Below are 11475 nucleotides of genomic sequence, written 5' to 3'. Positions count from 1 at the left end.
AACAAAATTCACATTACAGTTATTTAGTATCAAAAAGGCTCACTATGTCTTACTCTGCTGTGTTGTAGGTGCAAAATATGTGGAAACGTGATTACAAGCTCTTAAAAGCTAAAAGACGAACAATTAATCGCAGCCATCACGAAAACGCCGTAGGTTGAAATCAATTTATTTCTCTCAACGCACTCTAAGGCCAATAAAAGGCTCAATATAAAATGTCTCATAGCACTAGTTTATGACAAACACTTCGGGTACTACCGAAAAGCCTGAATCAAATAAAGATACTCGCTACTTTATAGTTTTGTTTCGGCTTGGTCTTATCGTCTAGCCGTAATCTGATCATGTGACCCATACTTCCTGCCAAACAGTGCGAATAATTTCTGCAGCATTTTTCGACTATTACAGGTGACCGACAGGCTCCTTATGTTTATCAGAAGATGATATGCACTTCTTCGAGCTAAGGTTAAAAAATTAAACAAATTTTTACGGTAGGTTTTGCGATATCTGTGCTCAAAATGACAGCATTACAATGATGATGAAATAGACGCGTAAGGACAACAGACATGGTTATAGTCAAGTATTTATGTGAAAATATTTCAGTGAATGAGGTTGCATGAAAGTGTAAACAGAAGCTATCTTGTTCATCTACGTCCCATTTGAGCCGTTTTGGAAAGGGATTCTAATCTAAGGCGTTTTTGTGATGGCTGCGATTCACTGTTCGTTTTTGAGCTTTTAAGAGCTTGTAATCACATTTCAACATATTTTGCACCTACAACACAGCGGAATAAGACATTGTAAATCTTTTGATAACAAATAATTATAATGTGAACTCTGTTGCAAGTAAACCTGTAATATTTATGTCTTTTAAACACATCAAATTAATGATAATGTTACAGGATGATTGATTGTGTACCAGTTAGTTGCAGAGCTTATCATCTTCCAGATATTGAAATGTCTGCTAAAGAATTAACAATAAAATTACTATAGCTTATTATATGTTACAAACTAAAACTACATTTCACCATCAATTAGAAAATAATCATGATATAATACATTTATTTTCAATTTAACTACCGACTGACCTCTGAACTACAGCTGCCAGTACAGTTCCTATTTATAGAGTATTAAACTTGTCAGGTTGCAATAGGAGTTGTAGTAGGAGATTAAAAATTATACGGCTTGACTGTTGCTGTGGAGTTGTGCTCTTTTTAATTTCATCACTCACTCATAAGTTGATAATATAACACTGCTTTCTGACTCCTTCTCGGTACTAGAAGTGTGCCTCTTGTTACACACAAGTCAAATACTTCAGAGGAACCTCTCTTCTTTGTATCCACCAGCTTACCAATGTGATCACCTGTGAGAAGAGACAGACTACTTTAGTACATCCAACACAATATAATATAATAAAGTGTTTAGTCAGTGAAGGTAAAGTAATGTAACAAGTTCTACCTTTTAAAGAGACAATTAGTAAGACTAGAGAAATATAATATAATAATCATATCAGTCAGTGAAGATCAAGTAGTGTAACAGGTTCTATAAGTAGTATAATATTCTATTATATGATAACAGTAGAACTTACTACATACCAGTATCAGCTTGTAGCATGTGTATCTCTGTATATGGTCTGAGTGCACAGGTGTCACCAATATATACTCCTTTGTATAACAGGCTACTCCACCAGGTTTAGTCACAGCAGTAGAAGTCCACATCACCTCCTCTATTTCTATATTAACTCTGAACACTGTTGATGTATCAAATGAAGATACCACAACAGACTCATGGTCAGGAGCACAGAGAGCCATTGTTACCCATCCACCATCTTGTGAACAAGGTATGTGTTTAATAATCTGTCCATCTAGTGAATAGACTGTGAGACGTTTGTTAGACCTATCAGGGACTAATACTTTCTCTCCAGTAACAACCAGTTTATTAGCATACATAAATGTATTAAGATGAGCCCAGCTGGTGATTTGTGTACCATTCATATCAGTTACAGCAACCTTTCCTGGAGACAGAATATACAACTTCTCATTCCATACACAGAGTGCAGTGATGGCATGTATTCCTTCTATGGATGAAAAAGAAGTAATTGAATTGTCAGGATCATCTATCTTATACACAGTTGATCCTGTACCACCTACATATGTGAATCCATTATACTGACAGACTGTAAAGCACTGCCCTAGATCGCCCACTATAGTCTGGAACTTAATGGATGTCGGAGGAAGGATTTGGCTGACAGATACAGAAGCAGCATCTACCATTTTCAACTCTATATCTCTTGCTTCAGCTGTAGATATATGCACAACAGATAAACAGAGACCAATATTATAACATAGTCAACTATATTTTCCATTTTGAACTTTAATATGAACTGTAATGTAAATGTGTACAAAATAAAGTCGACAATTGGCTAGTAACTCAGAAACCTTAGTACAGATCGGAGTACTATCATTATACTTTTAGTAAATCACTAGTTACATTTTTACATGATGTATAAAACAACTAGCTGGTTATTTGCTTTTGATACCATTCTTTAAGAGTAAGTTTGCTCTGCAACACTACAGGTGAAAGAACCTAAATTTACAGGTCCACAGTCTATTTCCCTAAGTGGACAGAATATTATTAGATAAAATTTACCAACCTATCAATAGTAATAGAATTTCAATAAACTAGTTGAAATTACATATATCCATAATGTACAAAAATCTTCCTAACCACCAGCATCTCTCACTTCCAATTAAACTGCTGAAACAGATTTCTACTAATAATAGTGTATCCATGTCAAAGTCACAAATAATGAACGTGAGTCATTGTCGAACTGATAGAGTCATTTGTTGGAGAATGCATAGGTGAGGGTTTCCCATGTATGACTAAATATCATGAGTAAACTGTGGCATCTGGGTATCAACGCTAGTCTCATCACAACACGCTCTAAATCAGTGGTTCCCAACTGTTGGTCCATGGACCCCTAGAGGTTTTGAGGGAGTCCACAGGCTTGTGCCTGTATTGGTTTTTCTAGCTACATATTTACAGCTATTTCTGTCTTATAGCGGCTGGATCAATGATATAAAACCCTAAAAGGATAGGCGACGGCATCATATGGGTGGGGTTTAATGATCGAGCTCTGTTGGGATTGGACTAGCCTGGGTTTCACCGCTAATGCAATTCCCGCGGAGTGGTCGCGTTGTCTTGTTAGGTTTTTATGTCTTGACTTTTTTCACCTATGTGCGTCAATCGCTGGATAGTACCAGATTTCCGGTTAGTAGTACAAAACAACAAAACCTGTAACCAGCAAACACGTAATTCTCTCTCCTTCTTCAATTTCAGTGATATACTAAGATCCATGAAAAATAAAACATCTCAGCTTACTTGTTTTTACCAATTTTAAGATTGGTAGGGGTCTTAGTATATGCTTAACGTTAAATATAATTTACCCGAAATCACCCGAACAACAGCCTTTTTTCCCTAGTTTTTAATTAATATTTTGCCACCTTTAATATAATATGACAAAGCCTTTTGTCGTCGTCACATTGTTTGACCTGGCCAATAAGATGGGACAACGGGCAAAGCTGTGCTGTTTAGTTTTCATACTCAAAATCTAAATCTCAAACCAAATTTGGGTCATTTCACAATGGCGACTATTAATATCATGAATGCTTGTTAATGGCAGCTGACTGATGACAATATTTGGCAACTATATTTATTTGACAACAAAATGAAACCAGCAGATTGGTAAAATAACCATCCTTGTTCATACAAGTTGTAAATTGTAAAAGTTGTAAAATTATTTTGACTTTGATCACGTGATCAATAGCTTATGACAATTTAATTATAATTTAATTTTACTAAGCAATGAGAGAAAAAAGACAGTGGTAGTTTTAGCTGTAAATGTAAGTAAAGTATGGCAATGCATAATGGGTATTTCAAAATTTAAGCTGTTCTATGTTCTTATGTGCATGTATATGATTTTAAAATATGTTTAGGGTAGCCAGCAAGAAAAGAAAATATGATAATTCATATTTAGCCTATAAGTTCACCTGTTTAACAACAAAAGATAAAGAAAAGAAACCTCAGTGTGTGATCTGTCATACACTATGTTTCCATGGTGCGCAGTACTGCGAAGCAGCCCCCTCCGAAGTCGAGGGAATTGTACTTTTCCATGCTGCGCAGTGGTTTTCAGCAAATACCGCAAATTAGCCAGAGAAGAGAAATTGTATAAATCGAGTCGCCTGATGGAGAAATAGAATCGATCACGGATACCGAACGTCATAAACGGTCTTTTTATGATTCTGTCGTCATTATACTTTTATTTACAATACACACATACCTGCCAACTCTCACGCATTGGGCGTGAGACTCACGCAATCACCCCAAAGAAAAAATGACAATGCGTGAGATTTTTGCCCCAATTTCCACAATTTTATATATACTATCATTGATACATCAATTGCCCCAAAACCAAATCTCACGCATTGCCCCACTCTTGGGTTGGCAGGTCTGAATACACATTCACAAGGTTTTACAAACCTTAACACACTTTTTACATAGTAATATATTTTTAATAAGTATTTTTAAGTAATATATTATTTAAACGTTAATTTAGGACTTGCCACCTATTTTTCGAAAAGTGTTGGCATCGATAACAAAGTCCAGGAAAGTAATCACCCCATCATCCTCGTGAATGCAGACCATAATTAAATTTAGGTGAAAGAAGATCGGAAGAATAGTAAAAAAACAAAATTAGCAGGACACCCTTTGTACTAGTTTATGGCCCTCGAAGAATCCGTCTCCACGGCAGGAGAGCTATGCGCAGTCGCTGTTTCCTTGCTGCGAATTTGCACTGGCTTTGCACTGATCAGTGCGCAGTGATTTCAGTGCGAAGACGCCGTTTCCATGATTCGGAGATAGCGCAACTCCGAAGCACTGCGCATCATGGAAACATAGTGATAAGGTGATGACTAACAATTCCATGAAGCCTGCTAAGCTAAAAATACATCTAAGTTCCCAACACCCTGATTTAGTGAATCATGACAGAACATATTTTGAACGACAGGAAACGCCCTTGAAGGAGATGAGACTTTCTTCTGATGGAGCTTTTCAGGTAGCTCGGGACAAGGTGGTTGAAGCATCATATGCAGTTGCGTTACAATATGCAAAACAGAAAAAACCTTATACAATTGGGGAGCAGCTAATTAAGCCCTGTGCTCAGTAGATGGTGGAGCTCATGCTTGGTAAAGGGGCTGAAAGAAAGATATCTGCGATATCATTGTCAAATAACACTATTCAAAGGCGAATAACTGAAATGAGTGAATACATCAAGAAACAGGTGGTAGAGGAAATTCGAAATGCACCTTTCGGATTGTTTTTTATTCAACTTGATGAATCCACAAATGTGGAATCGTGTGCTCAGTTGTTGGCCTTTGTTAGATATGTCAACAATGGAAACATCAAAGAGGAGTTCCTTTTCTGCAGTGCACTCAAAACTGTTGTATTGTAGTTGTTGTATTGTATTATCACGATAAGTCTTGTATCACAGAAAACACAGCTAACAGGTAAGAAGCACATAAAGGAACTGACTTAGTTAGCAAGCCCATAGCTATGGGTTATTAGACAATTATGCGATTATAGCACAGCTAAAAGAAAGCTGACTGCACAGCTAATATGTAACACATCTCCCTCACTATTCTGAGTTTATGGTTAGTCATGACCTTGTTAGAACTTAGAACTGTCATAGTAATCAGGTCGTCTTCTATTACGAGTAGGATATCTGGGACTTTGTACTGGCCTCTCATCAGGTACAGATTGGGCAGGTTGGATGTTAAGATCATTTGAAGCTGTGATGATATTGTCATTGGTCGATGTATCATTAACTTGAAGTCTAGCTTGTAGCTGATTGGCATGTCGTCTCCATACACCACGGTCTGTTCGCACAGCATACAGTATGTTACCCAGCTTGTTAATTATCGTTCCAGGTATCCACTTAGGTCCAGAGCTATAGTTCCTTGCATAAACCAAAGAGTCTACTTCATACCGTGATGATGTAGAAGATGCTTGACCTGGTGAAAGAGTTTTCTTGTTCTGAATTGGTTTCAGCAAGGTCAGAGTATTTCTCGGCTGTCGTCCATGTAGAACTTCAGCAGGTGATTTCCAGTTCAAAGAGGGATGAGGCAAACATCTGTAAGTGGTTAAAAACAGTTGTAGGGCAGTCTTGATTTTCTCCCCTCCTGCACAATTCTTCTCTACAGACTGCTTAAGAGTCTGGACAAATCTCTCCGCTTCTCCATTCGATGCAGGATGGAATGCGGGAGATGTTATATGTTTAATGCCATGCATGGTGCAGAACTGGTCAAATTCATTTGACACGAATTGTGGGCCGTTATCCGTAACCATAGTCCGAGGAAGACCTTCATGTACAAAGATCTGTCGTAGCACGCCAATTGTGTCCTTAGAAGTAGTTTTTCCTACATCTAGCATAGCAACGTACGGATATCGGGAATGTGCATCTACACAAACCAACCACATCTGACCTTTAAAAGGTCCTGCATAATCCAAATGAATTCGTTCCCATGGTAGTTGGGTGGACGGCCAACTTTGGTAAGTCTTGGCTGGGTCATTAGCACAGATTCGGCAAGGTTCACAAGCTTTGATTAGCTGTTCTATGTCTGCATTGATGCTAGGCCACCATGCGTATCGACGAGCAAGCTGTTTTACTCTTTCTACACCCCAGTGTGATGTATGCAGCAAGTCTAACACTTTACTCTTCAGAGCCTGTGGAATGACAACTCTAGTAGTGCCGTCACGTTGCAAAAGCACAGCCTCCCCATGAACAAAAAGAGACTCCCTCATATTCCAATATGGCCGCAAATGTTCATAGCTAGCTGTAAGCTTACTGGGCCAAAGGCCATTCAGTATCCACTCTTTCACTATCTGTAGTGATGTGTCTTTCATGGTTTCTTGTTTAACAGCCTCATCGTCAAGGGGACCATGATCGAGCTCCTCTTGTATAGTGTGTGAGACCTCAATGCTCTCCTTCTCTTCATCATGGTCAAACTTCGGGTCTGCCCCTATAGGTAACCTGGACAAGCCATCTGCATTGCCATGCTGTGCTGTAGGTTTGTACCTGATGTCATACTGATAAGCCATCAGTGTGAGGGCCCATCTCTGCAGTCGCTGAGCTGTTAAAACGGGGATATTCTTTTCTGGTGAAAACACGGCAACCAGGGGTTTATGATCAGTAATGAGCGTGAAACGTCTCCCATATAGATACTGTCTAAACTTAGTCACTCCATAGATGATAGAAAGCGCTTCTTTCTCTATCTGTGAGTAATTCTTTTGGTGCACGCTCAATGTCTTTGATGCATGTGCTAGTGGTCTTTCAGCTCCATTTTCCTCTTGTAGGAGTACTGCCCCAATTCCATAGTTAGATGCGTCTGTTGCTAGAACCAGCGGTTTACTCTGGTCAAAATGGGTAAGTTTGGTAGCCTTGATGACACTTTCTTTAAGAACATGGAAGGCCTTGTCACACTCGTCAGTCCAGTCAAACTCGACATTTTCACGAAGAAACTTGTAGAGGGGGGCTGCTTTGCTAGACAGGTCAGCAATGTATGAGCCATAATAGTTGATCTTGCCCAAAAACGCCTGTAGCTGTTGTAAGTTCTGTGGTCGTGGAAGCTGTTCAATAGCCTCTATTGCAGAATTCGAGGGAGTCTTGCCGTTCTTGTCTATTATGTGACCTAGGTATTCAACAGCATTCTTAAAGAACTCGCATTTCTCTCTTTGTATGCGGAGCCCATACTCCTGTAGTCTAGCTAAGAGTTTGTCGAGGTTAGACCAGTGCTCACTCTCACTGCTACCAGTGACAATCAGATCATCCAAGTATGCTGCAACTCCAGGTAAGTCAGCAATCATTGAGTCCATGCATCGCTGAAACTGTGCAGGGCTTGATGCCAATCCAAAACACATCCTGTTGTAGCGAAACAAACCACATTGAGTGTTGATGACACACAACTTCTTTGCATTATCATCTAACTCTAGTTGCAAGTAGGCATCTGCCAGGTCTATCTTGGAAAAGTGTACCCCGCCTCTCAACTTCTCTAGCAACTCTTCAAGGCTTGGTAATGGGTGTTGATCAATTGATATTTGTTGGTTCAACATCTTGAAATCACCACATATACGCACTCTTCCATTTGGTTTGGAAACTGCTACTATTGGAGCAGCATAATCACTAAAGTCCACATGTTCCAAAACACCAGCTTTAACTAATCGATCTAGCTCTTCTTTTACAGCTTGGCGTCTAGAGAATGGCACTACACGAGGTTTAGAAAAGCTTGGTGTGCTTCCTGGTTTCAAGCGTACTGGTACTTTTACCTTTTTACATCGGCCAAGACCTGTCTTGAAGACATCAGAGTACTTAGAGGAGAGTGCAGCGATTTTGTCCCTAAATCCAATAGGGTTACTTCCTGTGACAGTACAGGTAACATCACAACTACCCTGTGTCAATATAGCTAGCCCCTGCTGAGAGAGACCGAATTTGTCACTCCAATCTAGACCAAAAAGGTTTGAGCCTTGTGTTGTGTTTACAACAAGAAGTTTGAGATTTTGTTTTTCCACATCTCCTACCTTCACACTAACTGAACATTGTCCTTTAATCTGTAACTCACTCTGCCCATATGCTTTAAGATGGGTACTGACAGGTAAGAGGGGGGGTGATCCAAGACTTTGGTAGCCTTGCAAATCAACTATAGAGCAAGTAGCCCCTGTGTCCCATTGAAACATTGCATCATGACCATTGACAACAGTTTTGATCCAAACCTTTCTATTGACTCGTTGGAAAAGATTATCTGAAACTGCATGTACTGAATGATAAGGTTCACTTGCATCAGTGAGCACACTTAACACAGAGTTTTCAACTGTCCTAGCAGACTGTTCTGTCTGACTTTGTGCTGCTGTCTTAGCCATACAGACAGCCTCAATGTGACCTTTGACCTCACATTTCCTGCAGACAAATGCTCTGCAGGGACAATTTTTTCTGTCATGTTTAATGTAACAGCTAGGGCAAGACTTCAACATACCTGTGTTCTGTGCATTAGCTTGTTGCTTTCCAATGGTTTGTTGACCTCGGCGTGATCTTTGCTTGTACTGACCTGACATTTTGTTTACTGTGTCTTCAATAGCTGGAGAAGTTGTCTCCCCCTTGAGAATTTTATCGGTCTCCGTTGTCTTGATGAATGCTGTAGCCTTCTTAAGAACATCATTAAGAGAGGGATCAGCATCAAGTAGACACTGGCGACGTACATCAGCATGTGGCGTCTCTTTAATGATTATGTCACGAATTTGTTCATCAACATAACTAGTGCCACAGCCTGTGCTTTTGCACGTGAAAGCACAGTGCCGTGCGAGTCCACGAAGTTCTGCAGCCCAATCAACATAGGACTGACCAGTCTTCATCTTACATTGAGAAAATTCAAATCTTGCTGCCTGAACATGTATGGTATCTGCAAAGTGTTCATTAAGTTTCTCCGACAACTCAGTAAATGACTTGCTTGTAATATCCTCTGCGCCAAATAAGTTTGACAACAAGTCGTATGTCTCAGCTCCTACCCAAGATAGTAAGCATGCTCGTTTCTGACTGTCATCTACCACCCGATACACATTAAAGTGCTGATTGAAACGTTGAAGGTACTGGTTCCATTTTTCTTTACCCCTGTCGTATGCTTCAAACTTGGGTATGGCGACAGCTACTGGTATTGATGCAGCACTATCACTCTTGGTAGCTTCAAACAAGGAGATAAACTGCTTCTGTAGATCAGCGTTTTGCTGCTGGAACTGTTGTTGCTGTTTCTGCATAGCATCGATCAAAGCTTTTATGTTAGGATCCATAGCAAGACAATAGAAAAATGCTGGCTGTGAGTCCACAATGTTCGTTCCTGACACCAGTTGTTGTATTGTAGTTGTTGTATTGTATTATCACGATAAGTCTTGTATCACAGAAAACACAGCTAACAGGTAAGAAGCACATAAAGGAACTGACTTAGTTAGCAAGCCCATAGCTATGGGTTATTAGACAATTATGCGATTATAGCACAGCTAAAAGAAAGCTGACTGCACAGCTAATATGTAACAAAAACAACTACACGAGCCTCTGACATTCTTGACAAGGTTTCACAATTCTTTGAGACTGAAAAGCTGTCATGGGGAAATTTATGTGGCTGCTGCACAGATGGTGCTCCATCATTGTTAGGATCTAGCTCTGGCTTCCAAGCAAGAGTGAAACAGCTAGTTTCAGATGTCAAAGGCGTACATTGTATGATACACAGACAAGCTTTGGCTGCTAAAACCCTTCCTGAATCATTCTCAGCAATTCTCAATTAGGTAATTAGCATAGTAAACTATATCAAAGGCGGGTCCCTGAATTCTAGATTGTTCAAATAACTATGAAAAGATATGGAAGCAGAGCATCAAGTTCTTTTATATCACACAAATGTTTGTTGGCTTTCCAAAGGAAACGTAACTGCAAGGACATTCAAACTACGAGAAACAATTAAGATATTTTGTGAACGGAACAACAAAGCAGAATTCGAAACTTGGCTAAATGATGAAGCTTGGCTGCTTAATCTGGCCTACTTAGTTGACATATTCGACCAAATCAACAAACTAAATCATCAGATGCAAGGAAGAAACACCAACATAGTCAAGTTCACAGATGCCTTGAAAGCATTCCTATGCACACTTGAATTATGGATAAAAAAGGTAGCTCAAGGTAATTTTTCTATGTTTGAATCGTTTTCCTTGATTCTAGAGCCCAAAGATAAAGAGCCTATTTCAATGCCTGCATCATTACAAACTAATATTATATCTCACTTGGATTCTTTGAAGTCAGAGTTTCAGCACTATTTTTCTGAGGTGAGTGAATCAGAACTGAGCCTTGTCAGAAATCTTTTTTGCTGCTTTGCTGAAAGCGTACCTGATGGGCTGCAGGAAAAACTCATAGATTTGCAGAATGACTCATCTGCCAATGATGTTTATGAAGATAAAACCACTGAAGAATTTCGGTCTTCCATGATTCATTCATATCCACAGACAGCCAAACGCGCCCTTGGAACTCTGCTCCCATTTGTGTCTACATACATATGCGAGTCCGCTTCCTCTTCCATGGTTGTTCTCAAATTGAAACAACGAAACCGACTGGGACTTGAAGATGACATGTGATGTGCTTTGTCAACCATTTCCCCAAAGATTGAGAATTTGGTGAAAAACAAGAAGTACAATCCATCCCACTAACAAACCGACTACTGAAAATTACAAGTCAAAGCAATTTAGTATAGCATTGTTTTATATAAGTAAATAAATAGAAACATGTTAAATCTACTAAATCTTATATTATTCTAATTTATAATGTACGCCAATTTACAATGCATTGTTATAAACACCATATATTATGATGTTTATAAAGAGGTCCATGACTTTTACATA

The 11475-nt window shown here is 39.2% G+C and overlaps 1 protein-coding gene across 1 annotated transcript; it reads left to right on the top strand.

Moving 5' to 3' along the window:
* The first annotated feature begins 10446 nt into the window (after nt 1–10446).
* LOC137387903 (zinc finger BED domain-containing protein 5-like) lies at nt 10447–11211 on the top strand. Its single transcript, XM_068074416.1, has one exon. The coding sequence runs from the start codon at nt 10447–10449 to the stop codon at nt 11209–11211; it is 765 nt and encodes a 254-aa protein (XP_067930517.1).
* Nucleotides 11212–11475: the final 264 nt, after the last annotated feature.

The sequence above is a fragment of the Watersipora subatra genome, chromosome 2, assembly GCF_963576615.1.
Source record: "Watersipora subatra chromosome 2, tzWatSuba1.1, whole genome shotgun sequence".
Classification (NCBI taxonomy): Eukaryota; Metazoa; Bryozoa; class Gymnolaemata; order Cheilostomatida; family Watersiporidae; genus Watersipora; species Watersipora subatra.
The sequence above is the reverse complement of the archived record's forward strand: the minus strand, read 5'-3'. Positions and strand labels throughout refer to the sequence as shown.